The sequence below is a fragment of the Malaclemys terrapin genome, chromosome 4 (assembly GCF_027887155.1).
Source record: "Malaclemys terrapin pileata isolate rMalTer1 chromosome 4, rMalTer1.hap1, whole genome shotgun sequence".
In the NCBI taxonomy this organism is placed as follows: domain Eukaryota; kingdom Metazoa; phylum Chordata; order Testudines; family Emydidae; genus Malaclemys; species Malaclemys terrapin.
Window position 1 is genome coordinate 108,780,856 of NC_071508.1, and position 26,270 is coordinate 108,807,125.

Sequence of the window (26,270 nt, forward strand, 5' to 3'; positions counted from 1 at the left end):
AGACGAATGGTAACCCTAAGTAGTCCGCTTCCCCACCCCAACATCTCTGACATTTCAGTGATGATAGAAATAGTAATGACTGCTGTAACTTAGACTGTGGCAGTGCTCAAAAACTGCTAGGTGTTTTCCATGTACAGAGGAAGTCATGGTCCTTTCCTCAAAGAGTGTTCAGTTTAAAAAGACAAAGACAGAGGAGGACTAGGGGGAAGGATGCATTTATATGGTAGGCTCATATTTTATTGGTTACGTGTTTACTACTTGTTTCAGTTTCCATCACTCCCAAGTTAAACATGCTAAATTTCCCTCCATCTTATTCTCAGCACAAACCAATTCACCTTTCTCCACCCCACACACCTGCCAGCTTCAATTCTACTGTCTTTGTATCCCTTCTTAACATTTGCCTCCCCTTCCCTCAACATGAATGGGCAATTCATTCAAGATAAATTGATGATCAGCTGTTTAGTTTCACTTTTGCAGTGAAATATTAATATGGAGTTTATATAGAAAAAAGGTTGGTTGGCCCATGCAAGAAGAGTCAAAATCCATGTTGTGGTACCACTTCAATGAAAATATATTCCAGAATGTCTGAAAAGATGCTGCGAGTCCCATCCGTGGCACTTTTCAGGCAGCCTGATTATCCATATACTTTCAGTGTCTATTGTGTCTGTGCACTAGTGCTGATTAATGCACACTTTAGGGTTCATAGGAGGCATGAAGCAACACACCCAAGGTGGGCAATGATCCATATTGTTGCATAATTTAGCAATAAGCCAAGTTATCATCTTGCATCAGCCCAGTTAGGGAGTTGAGGGTGGTTCTGTAGCTAGGACAAATGGTCATGTTTATTTGGTGAATAAAATATATCTGAATTTGATAAAAGTCACTATACACAGTAAACCTGACCGCATTTACAAAGTTTTCCTCAAAGCTCTCTGGTCCAGACATGCACAAATGAGGACAATGACACAGATGTCGTGCCTTGGCAAAGAAAGGATGCAGCTTTATTGAACAAGCAACAACTTCAACCTTAATGCCCCTGGGAAGATAGTCCTTCCAATTCTGAGGGGGGAGGCTGCCACCTTTCCTCTCTGTCTTATAAAACTAGCAAGGAAGGACCAGGTCAAAATAGCATCCCCCAAGCCAGATCAATTACAGGCCCTAAGACCAGCTAATTGAAACATCCTGCTGAAAAATGCCCTGCAAAATTGCTTGCTTTTGTAAAGCTCTTTGCTGCCGGCAGTGTGTGCTGAGATTGGCCCCTGTCCCATGCAAATTTGAAACCATCGCAATGATGACTGGCTTTGCTGGTGACTCAAAGGAGACATAGATTTCCAAGTCCTAACCACACCTAGATTGGGAATCAGAGAGCACCACCCTACTAGTGCCCTAAACAGTACAGTTCAGCTCACCCTCCTGCAAGAACTCAGTACATACGTTGGTGAGGTTTAAAAGGGGCAGATTTGAAAAATAGGAAAAGGAAAAGATTTCCTTATGCCCTGGAGCATGAGGGCTGAGATCTCTTGAAATTTTGATCTGTCCCAATGTAACTACAAAGGCTGATAGCTTGTTATATACTTGGATGATAAACTCTTTAGGGCAGGAACCATATTTTTGTCCTATGTTTGTACAGTTCCTAATCCTAGGGAGCCCTGGTCCATGACTGGGACTTCGAGGCCCAAAAGTAATACAAATAATAAATAGTAGGTGTGTGGTGGTTGGAGAGTTCCTCGCAGTCACTAACCCATCCCTGCTTGATGTGCTTCAAATAAATACTAGTTATAGAGACTGTTGCTATGATACAGAAAGAAAAAAAATTCCCAAGATTAAACCAAACTATTGAGAGCAAGTACCAATTTCAGTAATGCACCACCCATCCTACAATGTGCAGGAGGGTGGTTTGTATTACTTTGTATGCAACACAAAGGGTATCTAAAGTGGGAGAAGTGGAGGAGACAATGCATTTGCAGACAAGATTCTTCAATGTGTACTTTGGTAGATAGGGAAGCAATTAAAGGTAATTCAAGGAGAACTCGCTTTAGTGGTTACACAACCAAAAAGGATGCCCCCCTCCCCCCCCACCCCGCAACAAGGGTTTAAAGGCAATAAAAACTCCCATTACCTTAGTTCTCTAGCTAATAGTGACTGAATATACCCAGAATGTCCCACACCCTAGTGGGGGCAAGATCTGTACTCCGTGTCTCTGCTCTGCCTTGTTCATTACAGCGAGGTCTTCCTTTGCTGAGTACTGTAGCAAGGAGCAAGATGCTGAACCACTTTCCCCCAATAGCTCATAAATCCAGCAGCAGTTTCAATGAATGGCCAGTCAGAAACCAGGGGTGCATGCGACAATGAGCAGTAGTGCACACCTGATTCAGGAGTCCTGCCTGTCCTACTTAAGTTCCATAATAGCACTGCGATAGCCTGACCTGAGGGAGCAAGCTTCAGTCCCAGTGCTGAGGCAGAGTTTGCAGCAAGTGATTGTGTGTCATTGCTATTCCTCCCTCAGGAAAGAGAGATTCCCACAATTTCAACAGATTTTAGGGAATTACTTCATTTGAGTATTTTTGGATTAAAGTCTCTGCTTCTCTATTTTATATGCAGTACAGTACCCTGGGTTTGCTTAATGGGTATTTTAAGGCTATTCATAGAACAGTAACAGGGCATAGACTGTTTTTTCTTCTATCCGTTTTGAGGGAAAATAATCAGTCTGATCCAAGAATGTATAGAATAAAAGCTATCATAATGAACAACAATGACACAAAACAAAAAACACTCCTCAAGAAGTTTTAGAAATAAAACTCTTAGTAGTCTCTATTTAATCTACATAAAACAGATAGCTAAGAGTATACCTGCTTCTGAAGATTTGCAAATATTGTTAAACTCTCTGGGTGAATGACGCACCAACATGCACTGGCTGCATATTCCAGTAGACTTCCACAAATTGTGGTGGCAAAACGATCATAGTACATGCTAAAGTATCATATTACTGTGGAAGCTGGAGAGCTGAGTGGAGCCAGGTGCTTTGGGAGCTAAGAGGAAAATTAACGTAAGCTCTGAAGTCAAGAGGCCTTAGTGTAAACGAGAATCAGGTTCTTAATGTGCTATAATACAGGCTTACCCTGGCTATTGCAGGTCATCTGTAAGGGCCTGTCAAGGCTGCTTCCCCACTTTGAACTTTAGGGTACAAATGTGGGGGCCTGCATGAAAACGTCTAAGCTTAACTACCAGCTTAGATCTGGACCGCTGCCACCATCCCAAAGCTAATTCCCTTCCCTGGGTAACCTTGAGAGACCTCCACCAATTCCCTGGTGAATACAGAGCCAAACCCCTTGGATCTTAAAACAAGGAGAAATTAACCATCCCTCCTCCTTCCTCCCACCAACTCCTGGTGGATCAAGATCCAACCCCCTTGGATCTAAAAACAAGGAAAAATCAATCAGGTTCTTAAAAAGAAGGCTTTTAATTAAAGAAAAAGGTAAAAATCCTCTCTGTAAAATCAGGATGGGAAAATAACTTTACAGGGTAATCAAACTTAAAGAGCTCAGAGGACCCCCCTCTAGCCTTAGGTTCAAAGTACAGCAAACAGAGAGAAACACTCTAGCAAAAGGTACATTTACAAGTTGAGAAAACAAAGATAAACTAACACGCCTTGCCTGGCTGTTTACTTACAAGTTTGAAATATGAGAGACTTGTTCAGAAAGATTTGGAGAACCTGGATTGATGTCTGGTCCCTCTCAGTCCCCAGAGCAAACAACTTCCCAAACAAAGAGCACAAACAAAAGTCTTCCCCCCACCAAGATTTGAAAGTATCTTGTCCCCTTATTGGTCCTTTGGGTCAGATGCCAGCCAGGTTACCTGAGCTTCTTAACCCTTTACAGGGAAAAGGATTTTGGAGTCTCTGGCCAGGAGGGATTTTATAGCACTGTACACAGGACAGCTGTTACCCTTCCCTTTATAGTTATGACAGGGCCAATGATCTATCCTGTTAATAAGTAATTGAGGGGGAAGAGAAATCAGGAAATGGGGAGAAATGTTTGACTTGACTGTGAAATATCCAGTAGAAATCAGTAACTCCTGAATATGGACTGATCTCCTGAGTCAGTGCTTTGGATAACACTCCTCTTCTTTCATCAATAGGATGAGGGAGCAATGGGCCTAAATTGGTATGTTTCCTCCTTCTGTTACAAAGAAAAGTGTGAGTGGGTTTTAAAACTTCATAAATTATTTTAAGTGTATGCTTTCCTTCAATTTAAAAAGTAGTTCAAGGAGAACTTTTTGTTATTTTTTATCTTCAAATAGAAATCTGTAATCTGGAACAGCAAAGAGAAGACTTTTGTCCGAAATTTCAGCTTTATCCAAGTTCTTCAAGAAGCCTACAACCACAAAATGAATTGGTCATCCAAGGCAATGTTGAAGCAATGAACCTGTCAGATTTGCCAACAGCCACCTCACTCAGCATTCAGAGTGCTAGCACCCAGAATGTGTGTCTAGATCATGTTATTGCCCCTTGTACTGCTGAAGAATCAAGGTAAATACAAGCTTCTTTTATATATTTTTCCTGGATTGAGAATATTTCACTATTATGGGTAAAATTCCAAAAATATGGAGCATTTCTGTGTAATTTAGAATGAATATAAGGCTGCTCATGTGTTGGATTCATAAAAATGGTCACCATGTTCTCCCACCCGTAGGCCAAGTCTCCTTCTGGAATCCAGTGTGTCTCCCACTCCTTTCAGCCATTTCTCCTCAAGCACTAGTCCAAAGTTATTGTGGTGCTGATAAATATTTACATAGGGCTATAATAAACCCGTACAAAACACTATTGAAATTTAAGCAAGGCATGGTCACTGCCCCAAAAAAGGTAAAATTGGCATCAGACAAACATTGAAAATGAAGCTAACTGTAGAAAAGAAGGGGTAGCAAAATGAGGGGCAATGGTTAAAACAAAGTCTCTTTATGTCACAAATGAAGTTCTGACACTAATTACAATTGGTATCGGGCTGGGCAACAGGAGAAAGAGCACAGCAGTGTAGGCCTCTTAAGAAAACCAAGGCAAAAGAAATGGGTCTTGAAAACGGGGCTTGATGGAGGAGAGTGAGGCTGGGTGCACTGGAAGAGGGGCTTTCATTCATGAGTGAATTGAGTTGATGGGAATGAAGACAAGTGTAGGAAGAGGAGAAACCAAGGGAGCAATGAGGGGTGAGGAGTGGGCAGACCACCTGGCATGAATTAGGGGAACAAAGGCAGATGGGAGGTGAGATGTAGGCAAAGCCTTAAAAGTGAGGATGAGGAGGACACTTTGTGGAAAGCACACACAGAAGGAATCTAGGGGGCTATGGGAGAGGGAGGAATGGTCCATGGAGTGAGAGAGAGATTATAACATGGCTACAAAATTGTGGATAGATTGAAGAGGGGAGGATCAGGAGGCTGGGGATGAGGTGGTTATATTATAGTTCAGGTCAGACAGAGGCATGGTATGTGAGCCAGGGTGTAGCAATGGGGACTGAAAAGAAAGGATGGTTTTAGAAGTGGTGAATGCTGGGATGTGAAAGGAGAGAGAAGTGAAAGAGTCAAATGCAACTCTTAGATGTGAAATGGGCAAGTGAGTAAATTGTCAGTAGCAAAGGTGAAAGGAGGGGCAAGTTGATATGTATTTACATCTTTCTGCCTTCCATGTAGATTCCCTCATATCTTTTTCCTGTGCTAATAACGCTTCCTGTGTTCGCCTTCATAATACCAACTTCTTACGTTGAAGAGTCCAGTTGAACTGATATCTGGTCCTACCACTTGCACAGCTTGCCTCTTGCTTCAGTGCAGGCTACCCTTGTTTGACATAATTGTGCTAACATGCCACTCAATATGGATGTCTCTGATGGAAAGTGGTGAACGGGCCCAAGAATCAACTGCGGTAGCCCTAGAATTCCATGCATGGTCCTCTCAACACATTCCAGGGGGCAGCTGATCTCTCCATGGCTCTATGGATCCAAGATTTGTTTCTTTGTGTGCTGGAGACAGGACCCATAGTTTCATCCTTGATCTATTCATGTTTATGCACAATAAAAATTTCTGGGGTCTATATATGTTAATCACTGGTTATCTTAATGCAGAAATTCTGTAAGGCCTTTAGTAGACTTATCCATATTATTTTCCATTCTTTATCTTGACCTGTTTTGAGTCCTGTGATAATCTGTATTGCATTTTCATTATGATTAGAATGTAAAATATACCTTCATGTAATCATGTGTGTATGTACTTATGAGAAACTCTGATTTATTTACTAGGGGTTAAATTTTCAAATGCACCCTCATGACTTTGGAGCCTGAATCCCATTTTCAAAAGTGACTTAGGCAATCAGGAGCCATTGACTTAGGAAGTCTCATTGAAAGTCAGTGGGACTGTAGTGCCAAAGTCAATGGGACTGTAGTGCCGAAGTCAATGGGACTGTAGTGTCTAAGTAAATTTTTGAAAATGGGATTTCGGCTCCAAAGACACTTAGGCACATTTGAAAATATTTTGCTAGGTCTTCAGCGGTCTGGGAAAGATCACCCTTGGTTTTCTCCTCTTTATTTTTGGGACATGTATTGTATTTGAAGATAGCTCACACAAGAAAAGTTGCAGAGTTGGTATGTCAAAGGTAATGGGTTATATTGTATAAAACTTAAGTTTTCTGTGCCTGTTACTTATAATCCAAGAATTTCCTCCTTAATCCATGAACATGTCTACATTGGTTCTGCATTAGAGCTACTAAAATCTGAGTTATCTGTAAATAACAGGTGACAGAGTAAAAGGAATTTTTAAAATCTTACTTTGAGTTGGGTCCTAGAAAGGTAGACTACAAGACAATATTTTGTAGACATTGGTATACTGTTAATGTAGCCTGAATTTTGGTCTGATTGGTATAGCAAGAGTGCCCAATTCAGTTTTTAACCAGGAAAGGATTTCACCCCTTGTTATCAGCTCCCTACAGTAGCTGGTACCAGACCTTAGTAGCAAAATAGCTACTATAAAGGTTCAAAAGTAAATTTCACCACATTGTATTCCAAAAATTACCCTTTCCAACTCCACCTTATCACTCTTCTTTCCACCACTAAATAAATGCTCTTGGAATTGGTTGGTATAAAGTGGGGACATTCTGTGGTCTGATATAATATTTAGAATAGCATAAAATCATTTTCTAGAATTCCAAAAAGATGTTTTCCTTTGTCTCATATCTTTTGAATAATTACATTTATTTTGGTTGAGTGGCCCATTCTCTTGAAATATATATATTTAGCCTGAGCATAAATTTGATCCCCCAATATTTTCCTTACTTTATCACTGTCCAGCTCTATGGCTAATTTATAAATCCTAAATCTGTGATAGTTAACTATCAGATTTTGTAAACTTCAGATGCAGCTAGTGGATGTCTTGCTGAATGAGAGAATCTCTGTTCTATTGATTGATGAATTTTTTAATCTTTTTTAAAAAATCATAGTATTACAGAAAAACAAGGTAGAATGCTCTCTGACTTTATGACTTCTTGGAAGGAGACTGGAGACCTAGATAAAGAGACGAATATCGCATTCCTTTTGAAAGAATTGGATGCTGTACGGGCAAAGAATAAAAAGGTACAATAGAGATATTCAGATTACAGTACTTGCTGTTTTATTGTTGTCCATTAAACCTTCATTTTAACCTTAGCTAATATAGTTTTACTAATTATTTTATTTTATTGCATTAATAATCAATAGATCTCTTGTCATTTCTACTCTTAATATTTGCTTAGTGAATGTTTCCAAGGAAGTGAATAATCTTTTATTCTTTAACCTTTTTAATCAGTGACATCAACTCAGATATCATAGATATAGATGCAAAATAAGCATATCATTGTAGGACCATTCATTAACATTTTTCTAGGTTTCAGACAGACTTGTGGAGACTGGGGAAATTTAGAAACAGAAGGGCTAATCTGAAACCTATTGAAATTAAAGGGAAGACTCCCATGGTCTTCTATGAGCTTTGGATCAGGACCCACACTGGGCTAGTTTCATATCAGTCATTCACGTTAATGACTGGGAGATCCAGTACACATCACAGAATTTTTCAAACAAGTGATTAAGTAAGCACAGTACAAAAGCAAGAAGAATGTGTCTCAAAATGTGCTTTGTCCATTTATTTTTACAATACCTATTTAGCTTTAATAATTTGATATTTCATAGCAAACTAATAGTAAAGGTATCATACAATATTTTGCAGAAGTAATGATATTTAGTAACGTGAAATCTCACAACAGTGCACTCCTATTAAAACTTTTCTGAGAAGAGGGAAGAGACCAATGTTTTAAAAGCAGAATGCAAATAATTAGACATAGCAAATTGTTTCAGGCCCCAATCCCACTCATTTTGGTTGTGCTTTTGAAAACAAGTACAGAAATGTTTTCAGATTTGACAGCTTAGTACATTCCACTGCATTTATTTTCCCTTTTTATTAGCATTTCCCTATTGTAATTTAATTAATTACTTTCTGCATTGCAGCTGATTGACTGAACTTGATTTATTTAGCAGCAATGCCTCTTCAGGTCTGTTACTGTACCTGGCCTTTAACAGCAACTCTGTTTGTTTAATGCAGACAACATTTTTCCATCTCATGCTTTAATTATCTACTCTCTCACATTCCCCCTCCTGTTTGCTTAATTCCACCTTTAATTAGACTAATATCAAAATAACAATTGCAATCTCTACATATATTTTTCCAAATTTCTCTCATCTTAGATAGAAAACATTTGAGATCTTCCCCCTATCCCCACATGTACTAAATTTAGAGGGAAACCCTAGAGATTGTACAAATTCTTAAGCATTGATCATTTTAATATAACTTCTGCATCCCTCTCTTTGTGTACTGTAATCTCCATTGGATTTTTCTTTCTGGAATTTGGAAGAGTTTGAGACTCAGAGTTCTTGGTTCCAAAATTATTCTGTCTACCAAATGAGCCCCAGTCCATGTTTTATTAGTGTTACTTTAATTCCCTCAGCCTCCATCACCACCTTGTCTTGGGTTTTGTTTTGTTTTGTTTTTTTCATGTGTTCTAGACTAGACTTCAGCCTTCTAATATAATGTCAATGGTAGAGATTTTGAATGATGGTGCTTCCATGTTTTTATGAAAAGTTTGAAACCTACTTTCCAGAATGGCTTTCATTTAATCTGTTCTATTTAGGGTGGCCAGACAGCAAATGTGAAAAATCGGGACTGGGGTGGGGGGATAATAGAAGCCTATATAAGAAAAAGACCCAAAAATCAGGACTGTCCCTATAAAATCAGGACATCTGGTCACTCTAGTTCTATTAAACAATGTAGCCACATGGCTTTTCCCCCATTCTCAGACAGCTCAAGCATTTCATGATGCTATTATCAACTGTTTGGCATGAACAGTGGCTAGAAGCTTATAAATAAGAGCAATAATTTGTAAACTGGAGCTCTTGTTGTATGCATAAAGTCCATCTGAGAGGCAGGTCATAATGTCACTTGGTTGTTTTAATGTAAGATTTGGGGTAATTTCTGTCATTGGTTACACGCTGCAAAGGTTTCCATTGTCAGTGGGAGTCACATGTGCATAACCAAATGGCAGAGTCTGACGTTTCTACGGGTACATTTTTTACAGTTAAATGACAGCCACACTTAACTGTTTCTCAAGTAGATTCAATTAATTCCCAAATACAAGAAGTACAATACAGTATGGGGAGAAAGAGTCAAAATTCTGGCTTGAAAAGAATGCATTGCACCTACAAACTTACCAAAACCTTTCCGTTTATCTGAACTGAAGTAACACCATTGCTATGAAAGGGCTGTGAGCTGAAAGAATATTCCAGGGAATAAGATGTATCCTTCATCCCACGCTGCTTCTGATTTCTTTATGCAACACTGTTACAGCTAGTAGTTTCTGAGATGGAGTATCCCAAATAAAAACAGTGCTGTCTGTCGTACAGAGTAGATGAAAACAAGGGGGTTGAAAACAGATGGTATTTTCTGCTTTAGTGTTTTAAATAAATAGAAGTACGTTAAACACCTGTGTTGCTTAATATTTGTTTTCTTTGCGAGGAGAGGAATCATTTTATAAGAGGGAAATTTATATTTTGCTGAAGATTAATGGACAGGGTATATTTGTCAGATCAGAATTTTATTGTCCATTTTTTCAATTCAGCTTCAGGATAAGCTGTCTGAAAAAGACAAGGAGCTGAAGACAATAAAGCTGGACTTAGAACTGCAAGAGAGAGCTACAGAAGCTAAGATTGCAGAAAAGACTGCAGGTACAGTAGACAAGCATTTAACAGATGGCCCTATGGATCATACAGTACCCACGGTTGCTATATGACGTGGCTTAGTGACTGTTAGCTATGTTTGCTAAAGGAGGGAAGGTTTGATTTTTTTTTATTTATTTATTTTTTTTTTTTGTGTGTGTGGCTGTTTAGAGTTGCTTAGAAAATAGGTGGCTTTAACATCCTGGTACTGGTATTAGTGAGAGCTTTACCTGTATTCATACTGATTTGGGCATTAAATGCATTGTTAACACCATGTCAATCCAATCACAAAAAGGTTGTTTGTTTTGTTGGAAGGTCCTGAACAAACAAGAAGAAATAATGATTACCAGTGCCTCTACCTTTCAACCAGCAGTTCAAATACCACTTATTGTTTTAGCTTGTTCAGAGCAATACTACCCCACCCGCCCCCCCCCCTTTGTATGGAGATAGTCACACATTCACCTCAACTGGAGACCTGCACTTTACTTGAAAAATCTGTTCTTCTGGTAGTTAATTAATTTTCATCTCATGACATTGATGATGGTATGTCCCCAGAGGATGAGGTTTATAAAAGATTTCCAAAGTGAAAGGATTTTAAAGTTTACAGTTGAAAGTGACTACTTGAAAAGAAATTTTAAGAACAATACAGATGTGCATATAAAAAAAAAGTTACTTTGTTAAGTTGCAAAAAGTTATATTTTAAGTAGAATATTTTTACATTTGACAAGTGATTTCTTATTATGTAGGCTGCTATGTGTTATATAGAGCCAGTACACTGTGAGTCTATAATATTATAGAGAGACGATGTTTAGTACCTTAAAGAAAGATGACAATGTTCTTTTGAGATCTTTCTCTGTGTGATTTAAACAGTTAATTGCACCAGAATTTTATAAAATGCTTCACACAATTTATTCTCGGCCATATTTTATTAGGTTTAAGTTAGGTGCAAGGTGTAAAATTATGTGTCTAATGACCTGTCCCCAAGATATTGGTACTGAAAGGGAGATTAATCATCACCAGAAAACTAGTGGAAAAGAATATAAGTAACTCTTCAGCTGAAAAATCAGATGGCTGGCTATCTGTTTACTGTCAAGCTCCTAAGAATACAATATTCTTTGTGTGTGTATCACAGATGGAAGAGGAGGTTTATGGGGGTGAGGAGCTAGATAGTGTGAAAGAAAATAAGAGAAATTCTGGATATTATTAAACTCTGCTAGTTTCTTTTTTTGAATGAACTCTCTTGTGTATAGTCAGAAGAAACATAAATCTTCTGTATGTGTCATGATAACATGATAACATCTTTTGTTTGCATTAAATTCCAAGTTATCTGTTTGTTTTCTGGATGTTTGCATAGGGTCTTACCTATGTGTATATAATACAGAAATATTCTATTTAAAGTAAACCTTCATTGCTCATTAAAGCCTATAGGGAAAAAGCCTCTGTAGATATAAAATACATAGTCAAAATCCTAATCAGTTTCCTGTAAGGATAGGAAGAAACAGCTGTTGGCAATCAGTTCCCACCTTAAGTTTTTAATTTTCTGTTTACTTTAGTAAATGTATTAATGATATCCTCTCCAGAAGGGTATGACATGATATGATAACTAGATATGGACATAGCAGTAAACCATGCAAACCCGAATGTGAATCAAAGCTTTGACGTTTTAAGGACATTAGGGCAACTTTTTAATAAATTTCCCCCCCTCTCATCTTTTCTTTGTTTCTGCATCTCCTGGTTCTGTAAGAGGAGAAGTCTCTAATTGCTGGGAGACTGGGTGTTCTTTTATTTCTAGCCTGACTGGAAGGAGAAAGCCTCCAATATCTCTCGAGTGTTTGCATCCTGCTTGGTTTCAGATAACTTCTAAATTTGGAGTGCTTATCCAAGTTATCTGAACCAAACTGAACTTGTGGAGGTTTGCCGATCTGTCTAATAAAAACTTCAGGGGCAGACCTACTTTATCATTAAAGAGCATAGTAATGAATATTTAGTGTATTTAGACAAATGATATTTTTCATTTTGTTAAGTTCATTGAGAAAAGGGGAACACATGGTGTTATGATTTCATGTAACTAGTTAATGTTTAATTGCTACTGTATATAACACATGGAGAGTGAAGCTTATAAATATGGGTGTTTGCATTCTTCCTATTGCTTAGTACTGACTTTGTGATAAGAAAATTACTCCAGAAAAGTACATTGTAAAAAGCATCACATAAAGACATAATAAAAACATTTACCATCTTCTTTGGGAGGGATTACAATTCACTTTTTAAAAATGAACCTTCCCATTTATATAAGGCCTTGCTGATTTAAAACCTGTGTCAGAAAGGCAGAAAAAGATACCTTATACCTAAGTTCCTCCTGTGCTGCTGACATATTGAGCAGTCCAGTTTCTGCATTGATTATGGTTACTTGCTAGTTGTGGTACTTCTTCCCAGGTGATGGCAATGTATTCAGTATTCTCTGTCACTTCTTATGCCAGTTCTTCCTTTGCCTTCCTTGCTTTCTCTTTCCTCTTTCAGGTATGCAATTCAGTGTTTGCTTAGCACATTTCCCATCTGCCATATGGTGTTCACGTCCCAACCACCTGAGCCTTCTTTCTTTTCTAACATGTCCTGCTCTGTCATCAGCCTGGTCCTTTAAAATCCTGGAACGGTTACTAAGTGCAATCTGGAATCAGATCTACGTTTCTTTGTCCTTGAACTTTTCTCTTGCTAGAACACTGTCTGTCTGTCGTCATGATCTTTGAGTTTAAGTTGTAATGTGGACACTAAAATATAATAATCTGAGCCAACATCTGCTTCTCTGCTGACTCTGACATCCCTCAAAGAATATAGCCCATTTTTGATACACACATGTGGTCTGTCTGGTGGATAGTTGCATTGTCTCGTGATCTCCGTGTGACCTTGTGAATCCTCTTCTCCTCCTATCTTTAGGGTGTTTGTGCCACTGAGAATCGAGAGTTATTTGTCATTATCAGTTTGGATGCCTTCCGCTGCTCTGCCTGTGACTACTTCCTAGCCAGTGGAGTTGTTACCAATTTGTGCATTGAAGTCGCCTATCATCAACTTGATTTTGTGGATAGGCACATCATCCAGTTCTTGCTGCACCTGCTCATGGAATGTATCTATTTCACTGTGGCCTGCTGTGTTTATTGGTGCATATACTTGTACAGGTGTAATGTCTTGTTTGCAGCATGGCTGTCGTTGTTCTGTCATTCACTGCCTCCCAAGTCAGCAGAGTGTTTGCTGTGATTTTATCCTGCATAATTCCTACACCTGAGTATAAGATTGTAGTACTATCAAACACCATCTGCCACTTCCTGCCCATGTCATTTCACTGATGTTAAGTATGTTCATATGGTATTTTCTCGTTTCTTATGTAACTTGTGCTAGTTTTTCTGTATTATACAAAGTTCATAATTCCACATGCCTGTTCTTGTTATAAATTTGGTCATCAGGATTCGATGTCTTGATTCTAGCTACCTTTTGGCTTTCATTGAGATCTGTCATATTTGGGTTTTAAGCTCCATTTGCATCTACCATCCTTGGTTTTTGGTTTAAAACAGGGGTGGGCAAACTACAGCCCGTGGGCCACATCCAGCTCACTAGCAGATTTAATCTGGCCCTTGAGCTCCCACTGGGGAGCGGGGTCTGGCGCTTGCCCGGCTCCTGCACTCCAGCCAGGAAGCAGGATCAGGGGCCGCTCTGTGCACATGTGCCGTGGCTCTGTGCAGCTCCCGGAAGTTGCGGCATGTCCCCCATCCGGCTCCTATGCGTAGGGGCAGCCAGGGGGTGCCGCATGCTGTCCCTGCCCCAAGCGTCACCCCCGGAGCTCCCATGGGCTGGGAACTGTGGCCAATGGGAGCTGTAGGGGCAGCGCCTGCAGACAGGGCAGCACGCAGAGCCGCCTGGCCGCACCTTTGCGTAGGAGACATGCTGCTGCTTCTGGGAGCTGCTTGAGGTAAGTGTCACCCAGAGCCTGCACCCCTGAGCCCCTCTGGTGGCCCAACCCCCTGCTCCAGCCTTGATCCCGCTCCCACCCTCCGAACCCCTCAGTCCCAGCACGGAGCACCCTCCTGCACCCCAGACCCCTCATCCACAGCCCCACCCCAGAGCCCACACCTCCAGCTGGAGCCCTAACCCCCCCCACACACCCTAACTCCCTGCCCCAGCCTGGAGCTCCCTCCTGCACCCTGAACTCCTCATGTCTGGCCCCACCCCAGAGCCTGCACCCCCAGACAGAGCCCTCACCCCCTCCTCTACCCCAACGCCAATTTCGTGAGCATTCATGGCCCGCCATACATTTTGCATACCCAGATGTGGCCCTTGGACCAAAAAGTTTGCCCACCCCTGGTTTAAGAAAACTGTTTCTGTTACTGTAATGCTTTACCTGAGTGGGTTGTAAACCCAACTGCAGAAGCCTCCTTTTTTATCTACACTTGGGACTGGGACTGTTGCTAAAAAGAGAGCTCATTTTTAAATGGAAATTGCCATAGAGTTCACCAGCAAATAACCCAAAGCTTGTCACTTTATACTTTTCATTTCTAGAGCTTCTAAAGAGGAAAAGCAGAAATATCTGAGGGGTTGATGGGAGAATAACAAAAGATGAAGTAAAAAAGAGTGAGGAAAGAAACACAAGGTGTGTGTTTGTAGTGTGTTTGTAGTCATAGATATAAAAAATAACGTACTGTCAAATATAGTCTTTATCATTCCTTTTTACAGCCCAGACAGTGAGTTTCAACCTCTGTCTTGGGTTCCCGTCTCTGCCCTAAGTAACTGGGACTGGGAATAGGGGAGAATTTTGTTGTTGTTGCAGTTCTTTGGCCACTAGAGGTTGTTATTCCTGCTGCTGCTGCTTGCCATAGACTCTCTCTCTCCCCTTATTCTTTACTACTTCCCCTGCCTGATTCTCTCTCATCTAAGCCATCATCTGTGGAGGTATTGTTAACTTAATTATTCCTCTGGAGGAGGGAATAAGTGAAGAGGCATCAGGTGAAGGCAGAGGAAGAGAGAGCCATATAGGGATTGAGAGTAGCATGATGGAGAGGGAAACAGGGAACTCTGTGGGAGAGAAGATTGTGGGAGAGGAAGGAGGAAACCTCACAGGAGGGGCAGTGAAGAGGAAGGAGAAACCTCTCAAAGCGGACAGAGGAAGGGATGGACACCAAAGGTGGAAAAGAAGAAAGGAAAGTTGCCCCCCCCAGGGGTGGGAAAAGGTGGGACCACACCAAAAAAGGTAAAGGGAGAGTGGAAAGTAAGGGTGGAGACACTACAAAGAAGAGATGGGGAAACAGAAGGTGAATATCCCTTCAAAGGTGTGAGAGGAGGGAATGGATCTATGGCTACATCTACACTACGGGGGGGGGGGTGTCGATTTAAGATACGCAAATTCAGCTACGTGAATAGCGTAGCTGAATTAGACGTATCGCAGCCGACTTACCCCGCTGTAGGGACGGCGGCAAAATCGACCTCAACGGCTTCCTGTCGACGGCGCTTACTCCCACCTCCGCTGGTGGAGTAAGAGCATCGATTCGGGGATCGATTGTCGCATCCCGACGGGATGCAATAAATCGATCCCCGAGAGGTCGATTTCTACCCGCCGATTCAGGTGGGTAGTGTAGATCTAGCCTAAGTCTGAACGAGGATGATAGCCCACTAGACCTTCCCCAAGAAGAAACAAATAGATATATAGGGAGCAACCAGTGTCTGCTAACAGGAAGGAGCAGTTGTGTGTAAGGGAGAGTTGCAGGGTCTAGTTGAAGCCCCCATTGGTTTGTAAAAACTTCCTAAAGCACCAGACCTTTGGGGGTTGCTCCTTCATTGGTTTTGTGCTCTAGGTATATTTGCTATATAGAAAGTAGAGTCTTGCAGGCTCTTTATTTTAGTAGGGCTATGTCACTGCCACAAAGTGTTACTTAGTGACACAATGTCACGCTGCAATAGAAGGGGGTGAAACGTGTAGAATGAGACTGATGACCAAGAATGGCACCAGTGATGTCTGTTCTCAAGTCTCTCTAGAAGGTCTGAGCTTCAGGCTCATTGCATCTCAGGTTGCTCAATACAATCTCATGGCCAATACAGTCTCAAGCACAAAAATACTTTTTCTCTCACAGTAGATTAGCCTCCCCACTTGGATATGGGAGATGAGATGTGGATTAATGACCCTGAAGAGGAGAAAATTCCTTCAGGGTGAGGAGAGGTGGAAAAGTCACATCTCTGAATGCATACTTTCCAAAAGGGGCAATCCAACCATGCTGATTAAGCAAGTGGTCAGCATACTGATTCTAAAAAATGACTCTGGCTATTTTGACCAGCTGTAAGAAGGCTTCCAGGTTATCTGCTGTATCCAGTGCATCTTGGACAAGGAGTGGTCTGTTCCTACATTCTTTTAGATCATGTAAATAATTTTCCCTCCCTCTCAAAGAAATAGGCCAACACATTTCTTGGGTGCCACTTTGGCGTTCCTGTTATCTAGGTTAGCAAAGGAGGAAGATGTAGTCTGGGAACTTCTTACTTGGTAACCTAGTTTCTCCAAGTCCTGACTATGCAACCTGAAACATTGCAACCTGTATTTGTTGTGTTGATAGGGTTGGAACTGTTTTTCTGAAATGTGAATTAATGAAATATCATGGTAGGTCAACAAAGCAGGGTTACTCAGCTTTACTAAGGGAGTGACATCACAATCATTTTGCTTGTAGAAGGACTTGTATGTCACCTCAAACAATGGCTATAAGGAAGGACATGGAGAAATACGATAAACAGTTAGGAAATTACCACTAGCCTTTCTTTTGTGTTTTAATATGTCATCAAAACCTTGTAATATAACTACAGCTTTGATGCACAATTTTAGATTTTGTGAAGATAAACTTCTTTTGAAAATGTTTGTTTATTGGGGTTTTTTTAAGAGTTACTGATGAAGGAATTAACTACTGGTGGATGTGTGAGACATGGCTGGCTGTGTTTTTACTTTGTTCTGGTTTTAGCTGTTTACGTGGACATGTTGCCTCACTTGGTTAACATTAGCAGGCAGCATTCCCAACCTGCTCTACGAACTTGTAAAGTCTAAAGTCACCCCCTTCATGGAGCTCAGCTTTATTAACAAACAAAACAAGAAGATACAATTAAAGAGCTGATGAAATGTTGGTTGCTGCGAGGGTTCCTCCCTCATCACCTTAGAAGACCCTCTATCTCTGAGAGCCACTCCCCCTCTCTTATATCTACATAGGGTAACTAGACACATGCCTCAGTGAATCAGCCAAACCCACTTATCTCTTTCCCAGCTGTATTAACACTGGCTAATGTGGTGAAGTGCTTCAGATAAACACTGCCAGCCCGTTACAGTTAATGATTAAAATCTTGGCCTAATTTAAGTCAATGGCAAAACTCCTAGAACATTCCTAACCAAAAGAAGGCTGAGGGGAGATATGATTGCTCTCTATAAATATATCAGAGGAATAAATACCAGTGAGGGAGAGGAATTATTTAAGCTCAGTACCAATGTGGACACAAGAACAAATGGATATAAACTGGCCATCAGGAAGTTTAGACTTGAAATTAGACAAAGGTTTCTAACCATTAGAGGAGTGAAGTTCTGGAACAGCCTTCCAAGATGAGCAGTGGGGGCAAAAGACATATCTGGCTTCAAGACTAAGCTTGATAAGTTTATGGAGGGGATGGTATGATGGGATAGCCTAATTTTAGCAATTAATTGATCTTTGACTATTAGCAGTAAATATGCCCAATGGCCTGTGATGGGATGTTAGATGGGGTGGGATCTGAGTTACTGCAGAGAATTCTTTCCTGGGTGTCTGGCTGGTGAGTCTTGCCCACATGCTCAGGGTTTAGCTGATCACCATATTTGGGCAATCAGAAGGAATTTTCCTCCAGGGCAGATTGGCAGAGGCCCTGGGGGTTTTTCACCTTCCTCTGCAGCGTGAGGCACTGGTCACTTGCTGGAGGATTCTCTGCACCTTGAAGTCTTTAAACCATGATTTGAGGATTTCAGTAGCTCAGACATAGGTTAGGGGTTTGTTACAGGAGGGGTGGGTGAGATTCTGTGGCCCGCGTTGTGCAGGAGATCAGACGATCATAATGGTCTCTTCTGACCTTAAAGTATCTGATTCTATAATTCTATTGATTTCAATGGGTTCAGGATTTCACCCACTATATTTCATTTAGCTATGTTGCCACTGGAAAAAATTGCTCTATATACCTTTTAAATGACAATTGCACTAGAATTGCTATTAATTGACAAAATTTGCAGTAATGTAATTCTCTTTTTTGGTTAGTTTTTATTGTGTGGAAAATCTTTTCCCTTCCCCTCCCCCCACCATGCACAATCCAAACTAAGGGCAGGTCTACACTACCACTTAAGTCAATTTAATTACGTCGCCCAGAGTGTGAAAAAGATATCCCCTGAGAAGTTACAGCAATGTAAGCACTATCCGCACCAGCCCTATGTCAGTGGGAGATGCTCTTCTGCCGATATAGCTTCCGCATCTCATGGAGGTGGAATAATTATGCCAAAGGGAGAGCGCACTCCTGTCGGCATAGAGCATCCTCACCAGACGCCCTACAGCAGCTGCACCGATGTAGCGCTTCTAGTGTAGACCTGCCCTCAGTTATCATCATGAATTCAGAAATTGTGAAACAGCAGCAGAAAATAATTTGTACCAATCTTAAGGGAGAGAAAGTTGGTGATGAGAGGAGAGGAAAAGGAGCGTAGTAAAGAGATCCATATCCAGTGTACTGGCTGGGACAGAAAACTAATGTTAGGCTGGGATTTTCAAAGAAGCCTTTGAAAGTCCCAACCTTGGTCATTACTTGGACAGTGCTTATGAGTTTAAACAAATGCATTCAGATTCTGATACAAAAATAAAATAGCTTGGCAAGTATTTCATGCTTACATCAAGTTTTTGACAGTAGTAGTGTTCTTAAAATATGAGACTCATACTGTGAAGGTAAAATTTTTCACAGCTCTAGAGCACTGTAAGTTGTGAGACAAGTGCTTTGAGATCCCTGAATTTGAAGCGGGATATTATTTTGTTATTAAAAATCCAGTAGATAATTAAGGAACATTTGTTTTTGTGTTTATATATAAATGTATTGGAAAAAGATTGGTCGGTGAATTTTGCTATATGAATGTTTAAAATATTATAGAAAAGTCACCCAGTTATATTGCTATGTTTTTTGCAAATTGTGAACTCTTTTGGAGGTTCTTCCTATCTTTCTCTGTTTTTAAAAATAAAAAAGGAAAAGTCCCACCTTTTTCTCAATCTATTATCTGCTGTTTGTGTTCCATATCACTTACAGTTATACCTGTTTTGCAGCTTTATATGTTTGTCTGTCTCTCTCTCTCAGGAAAAAAAAAAGTAGCAATGGAACTACAGTACAGTAAAACTTTTTATCTTTTAGTCTGTTCAAGTACTTAATATTATGTATTAACATTTGTGCAGTTCTTTGGAATACTCAGATGTGGTGTAGAGGATGAACATAATGAAGTGGAGAGCATTATTTAAAATGTCCTAAATTTACTTGAAAAAATTATAATTACTGAATAAATGTGCAACAGTTCAAACAGCAAAATTGAAGAAAACAATCATCCAATAGGATGCTAGGCTGGAGTTAAAGTTTAATTTAACATTACTTATTTCCTCTTACTTAAGTGGTCTTTTCACTAATTAAGTGCCAGTGGGGGTTATTTCTAGCACTGAGAAAAGTATTTTCCATTTCTTTAAAAGCTTGCTGTAGAGTCCCCTTTTTAGATGTTAGTTATTTTTCTTTCTTGCATGTCATCCATTAAAGATTAGCTGAGGAAGGTTGGAGCATGGAGAGATTATGAATGACAGTACAACTCCTGTGGAATAATAATCAGTTTTTGGTATTTAATGCTGTTTGACTTTTGCAGACACATTTCTTATTAACCTTTGGTACAAAGAGAAATCCAGGTTCCTGATAACTCATGGAGAAGATGAATTCAAGATCCTCTTCCAATTAAACTGAAATAAGGCCAATATTGGGCTTTAGCCAAAAGAACTCACTAGTTCCCAACCCTTGTGTTTATAAACCTAAATACGTATGACATTCTACGTTTTTAAAAAGTATGTAATGCATATACTTTCACTAATTATTCAGCTCTCTGTGTATAATTATTCACTGTGTATACAGTATACATAATTATTTATTGGTTTTCTTGTCATTAATGTTGCATTATGCAAACCCACTTTCTAAATGTTTTATCAAAATGTGTCTTTATAAATAGTAAAATCTTTAAAAAGACAATAGTGTGGGAGTTATGAGGATGGGAAAGTACACTGAACTGTTGAAAGAACAGACAATGTAGATTTTTCTTTGCAACTCTGATGAAGAACCGTTGGCAACATCATGAATGTTTCACTTTAAAGTTTACTTTGAAATGATCAGAAATGTCAATAGTACAAAAACAATATAGAGGTCACAACTATCTAAAGTATAAAATTTGATTGGATGGAACAAGTTCAGTATTTTAGTTATTAAGCCATGTACAGTTTTGCTTTTATGTAAAAATAAATCCAGCATTTATTTCCGATAAGGCCCTGTTAGTGAGTTTTTGCTCCATGATGCCAAGTAAACCGTAAATATAAGAGCTGTTTTTCCTTTATACACAAAAGAAAGGACTTCAAATCATCTTCTTTTTAAGGAATAGCATGGACTAAACCCGCTAAAGCTGTATAGTATAACACACAAACATGACCATAATGTGCTTTACATTTGTATACGTACCCATGTTACTTACCAATCCTTTTTCCATTAAAATAATTAAATAAAGCTATTCAGGAATCAACAGTTATTCACAGAAAAAGGCTGAACAAGATTGCTGTGCAGTTTCTGAAAAGTCAGCTGTGTGGAATTCAGTATGTTGAAAGCAGAGGGGTTAAAGTTGTACAAGGATTAGCTTTCACAAGAGCCAGGTTAGGCAAGTCCTGTGGAGAGTCGGTATCTAAACCCACAAAAATTCTTTTTTCTTTTTTCACTGAATTGGATCTGAGTACACAGTGAAACCACAGTACAGAGCCACATTTGATAACTGCCAACTAAACCGTTTTAGCCATTTAGTTAAATCAGTGTGTTTACAGCATTGGAAATTTAGGAGCAGATGAATACAACAAACTAAATACATATAGCAAACACAAAGCAATAAAAGTGTCAGTGCATCTATCTGTGTTTGTACAGATTGCTTTATCTACAGAGTCACATTTATATGTAAATAGTGTGTAGTCGGTAACTCCTAGTATAGACCAGTCAAAAATGCTTTGCAATTTTTGTTCATCAGCAAAGTGCTTCTAATTTTTAGTTACATGACAAAATTTAAAATAAATGAATGGTCATTTTCAAAATCGCATTGAAGAACCTGGTCAGGTGTCCGTTTCATAACAGAACATTACACATCAATTAGAAAAAAAAGTAGTAGTAGTAAGACATGGGAGTTTTGCCATTGAGTTCAGTGAGAGCAGAACAAGGCCTTTAGGTTTAGAACGTTTCCAGGGATTATCAGCATTTTGCAATGTGTGTGTGGAGGCAGATTAATAGTACATTTTAATGACATTCACAGTAATGTAATTACTCTGTTTCAGCTTATTTGACTATTATAAGTTCAATTTCTAAAATAAGAACTGGGTGTTAATGACTAGACCCAAACTTGAAAAAAGTCTGTCAGTTTATTTTGATTTCTAAAATAAATGAATAAAGAAAAGATTTTTTTAATGGAAATTGAGTTTTGGCAAGCGTTTTTAAACAAATATCAATAGTATTGGCCTATCTAGAAATGGCATAGACAGGCTCCAAAGTCTTCTCTGCCCAGAAGGACAGGGCACCTCAATGCTGAAGGAGGCTGCAAAGGTGAAAAGGAAGGTGGTTCTTAGTGAACCTCTTCCCTGTTTTTCTCCTTTCTTTCCCCACGCCTGCCCTCCTTCCAAAAACAAGCGCAAACAAAAAAAACCCAAACCATTTACACTTATTCCACGGGATAAATTTCAGCTGACAGATCCTTCATAGAAACAACTAAGCAGAATAAACAAGAGACCCATTACAGAATTCTTACATTCTAAGTATGACTTTACCAAGTGTGGTGTTTCTTGTATTTTACTTTCACTTTAATATATGTTCGGTGGGGAGGGGGAAATAGAAAATACGTCATTTACTTTGTTTTCCCACAAACTAAATCTTAACTCTCTATAGAGCTATATGAAGTATTAGTCATTTCATATAGTAAAAAAGATTTAGAAATATTTTATTTTCAGTTCTGAAAAATTTTAACTAAGGAAATTCCAAGCATTTCTTCATAAAAATGAACCCTGTTACCCCCAGCATTGACCACAACATTAAAAATACATACTATGCATAACCATTACAAGTACTGTGATAATTCCAAAACCAACTCTAAAGAAAAGCCCAGGTCATGCAGAGTTCAACAACCACTAATCTTGAATACTAAATCCAAAACCAAAAGAGCCCTCATATCATCCACCAATATATTATTAACAGCAAGTTACTTTTGCCATTCTTATTCCGTGAAAATGCCCAATAAACAATCACAACTAGAGTTAGTAACAAAATACTAACAAACAAATAAAACCTTGCAGTACTTCTTAGAGCTTTTGGCTTTTGTTCTGAGAGAGACATACACACACACACATATATATATGCATAAGGCAGAATTTTATTACTTAGTTTATAAAACACCTTATAAAGTTATAAAATATTGGTATATTTCGTGACAGGGAATTATTCTGAAAGTCAATCCTTACTGTGCTGTAATATTTATTATATCTTCTGAGATAGTACTGTGGATAGTGATCTCATCTTTTTGTTATAAGGTCTTGCCTTTATTCTGGCTTTTTCATTTTTTGATAGGAATAATGTTAAGTGATTTCTGCTGAGGTAGATGTTTTAAATCCTAACAATTTCTTCTTTCTTGCCTTTCCTATTCAGCTTTTCTGTTTACACAGATGACCTCTAGGAAATCAGCAAACAGTCTTCTTTCCTGGGAAACGTACTCCCTCCCTTCCCCCAAAGTTCTGTTGTTTGGAGAATCATGAACTAATGTTTAAACTAGAATGATTTCCAACATGCTCTCTTGCTACTACTGTATTTTAAAGGTAGTTTAAAAAGTGTGGAAGGCAGGTTTGCCAACAGAATCAGGTTTAACTAAGAAAATATGTACACTACTTTGACTCAGTAAACTCATACTTGGTATGGTTCATCTTCTTCATATTTACTTTCACCCATATTAGAAAACAATTAGCTTACTAAACAAATTTGAGTATTTGGGGAAAAAATCTACTTTGAGTCTTTCTCATTTGACTAAGAATTACAGGATATTTGATAAGCTTGTTTAAAAATGGGCATATCCAAATATTATTGTAAACACCCAATGATTTGTTTTACCTGCAATATAAGTATTTTACTTAGTTGGCTTACATAGTAGCTAATAATATTTGTTAATGTAATTTAACTGCTGTGAACCTTTACTGAACAAATATTGAAATTTATACAAGTCAAAGAAAAAGATTCTCTAATGACTTTTGTAAAAGCTTCTGTTTAATAGTTAAGGAGAAAAGTTTATATGACATACCAGAAGCAATTAACAGCAGATTTTACATTTAATAAAAAGAAAGAAGCATATGTATTTGCTTTATTCATTCCATCATAATTTGCATTAGAGCTGTGGGTGTTTAATGAGCAAATTCCAACTAAAATGCTATATTGATTTTCTAAGTGAACTTTGTAATAGCTATCTACCTCACCAAAGCTGTCTGTTTACAGTTGTTTTCTTTACTAAAAACTAAAAATGTTTTAGAATCGATGGGCTTAGCATAATGATCATTTTGAAATAAAGAGCTCCAGTATAATAGGGTTTTGGGTTACGAAGATGAAGATGTTATTAAATTATTCCAGAGCAGATAAAATTTAGCTATTCAATGTAATATATAAATATATTTCAAGTACACTTTTGGTAAGCATTGGATAACAGTCTGGGGTGTTTTTTTCATTAGGTGAATTTTATCTAACATTGTAGGAATAACCTCTATTAACTCTTGCATGTCCTGAGATATACCTGCTATTGCTAAAAAATAAGTCTTTGTTTTAACTTAATGCCTGAATATACATATTCAAAGTTCATGTGTCATATTTCAAGGGGAGGGGAAATTGTATACAAAATGTTATTCTTGTTGGTCAGCTCTCGAGATAAACAGGGGAGGGTTGGTTGGTACTTCGATGGCAGGTTTCCAAGGAAAACCCAGGAGGGTGGAATTGGTGATTAAGTAGCTGGTTTTCATTTCTTAGAGTCAGGCACTGAATTAGTGTGCTAGCATGGAACTATGAGCTATTGTGCTGCTGGAGGTGCCATCTTTTGTCGTGGACATAAGAACCTGATTATGTTTATTCACAATCCCATGACACTTTTCATAAGCATAGATAGGGCTGTCGATCCTGATGTTCCAACCTGGATAACTGCATTCTTTTTATCAAAATATCTCCCAGGGTGTTTTATTTGGACTCTCATGCTTCAGATCCTGTCCTAAATATAGCATAAAAATGTTGCGCTGTTAAACAGATGTTCTGTTTCACTCCAGAGGTGGCTGCGTTTCAGTGGGTGATGATTTCTTTATAAAGTTTGTAAAGCATTTTGAGATCCTTCCGGTTGAAAGATGCTATATAGAAAAGTAAAGTTGTGGTATTTTTCTGTAACAGAATGCTAAATTATATAATAATACTCTCTTTTTCCTGTTCACTCTTTTGGTCCTTATTTATAGAGCTGTTTTTGATAAAGGAAGGTGATAAGTATAACCACTTAGATATGTGTCAGCGCTCACTAATGACATAATGCTTCCCAGAATTCTCCAGTGCACACGGGTAGCATGGCCACTGCAACAGCATATGAGGGTTCAGTGTGCCTTGCCCCTGGAGTGGGTGTGGCCATGGCTCCTCTTGGCCATCCTTGGGGTGACTAGTGTCATTCAGTCCTAGTCCCCATAGGATCACAAGGACTGAGATTAGCTCAACCCCTCCATTGGAGTTGGGGGGAGTGAAAGCATACCTTGTCCCCTGCTCCATGAGCTTGATACTGGGTGGGAGATAATCATATTGTTTTGCAGTTGGGTGTTTCTTTTCGTTATTAACTTTGAAGAATTAGTCTTATGCTCCAGTCCTACAGCTCTCCTGAACTCAGTAGGGCTCTATGCAGCTGCAGGCGTCTGCCTTTGCCAAGTAGCTTGTAGGAATGGGACTGTACTTCTATACATGACATATCAATAACTCTTTAAAATGTTGATTATTGCTGTGAGAATAAATTTCTCAGCCCGTTTAGCTACTGTAATAATTGCACACTGTATGAAATGAAAAGTTTTTTTTTTTAAATATTGATATAATTTTAGAACTTTTTACATGTATGAAATGGTCAGATACTAAAATACTAAAAATGATCAGATACTGTCAGAAATTAATGTACCTGTTGAACATGAAAATATGTATGTAGAATCAGTAGATGATCTGGCCAGCAGAGGAATCTGGCAGATGGCAGATAAGGCTTCTACAACCAGCCAAGTGAGTTCAGCAAGAACTCTGCTGATTTCAAGGATTTTACCTTGTAACACATTTTTTTCCGGTTTCTGAGGGTGCCTGCTGCTAAGAGTCCATCTCTGTTTTAGCTTGGATAGGCTAGCCAGCCTTATACATGCTTTTTCTTTGACTTTCCAAATAACTTTTATTTTAATAAGAAAAAGTTAAAACGTTGTATTACTTTAAAAAAGTGACAGATTTGGAGCTGCTCTGTAATAATTTATTAATACTGTATGTTGACATGGTTATTGGGATGTTTACTGTATGAATATATTGGTTTAGTTTAATAGGGATCTGAAAGGAAAAAAATGGTTCAAGATAAGCCACATTTGAGGATTGTTAAGACACACAAACATTTGAGGATTGTTAAGAGACAATACCAGGACAGGAAAAGGC

General features: G+C 38.9%; 1 protein-coding gene across 5 annotated transcripts in view; it reads left to right on the top strand.

Moving 5' to 3' along the window:
- MIPOL1 (mirror-image polydactyly 1) overlaps positions 1-26,270 on the top strand; it is a 290,887-nt gene that overhangs the window by 66,182 nt on the left and 198,435 nt on the right. For 4 of the 5 annotated variants that reach the window (XM_054025828.1, XM_054025829.1, XM_054025825.1 and 1 more), the window contains 3 exons: positions 4,300-4,528; positions 7,475-7,607; positions 10,178-10,283. In XM_054025828.1, the coding sequence (XP_053881803.1) occupies positions 4,300-4,528; positions 7,475-7,607; positions 10,178-10,283 (468 nt within the window). Of the gene's footprint in view, positions 1-4,137; positions 4,196-4,299; positions 4,529-7,474; positions 7,608-10,177; positions 10,284-26,270 lie in introns of those variants that run through there. The other variant, XM_054025830.1, reaches the window with a different exon arrangement.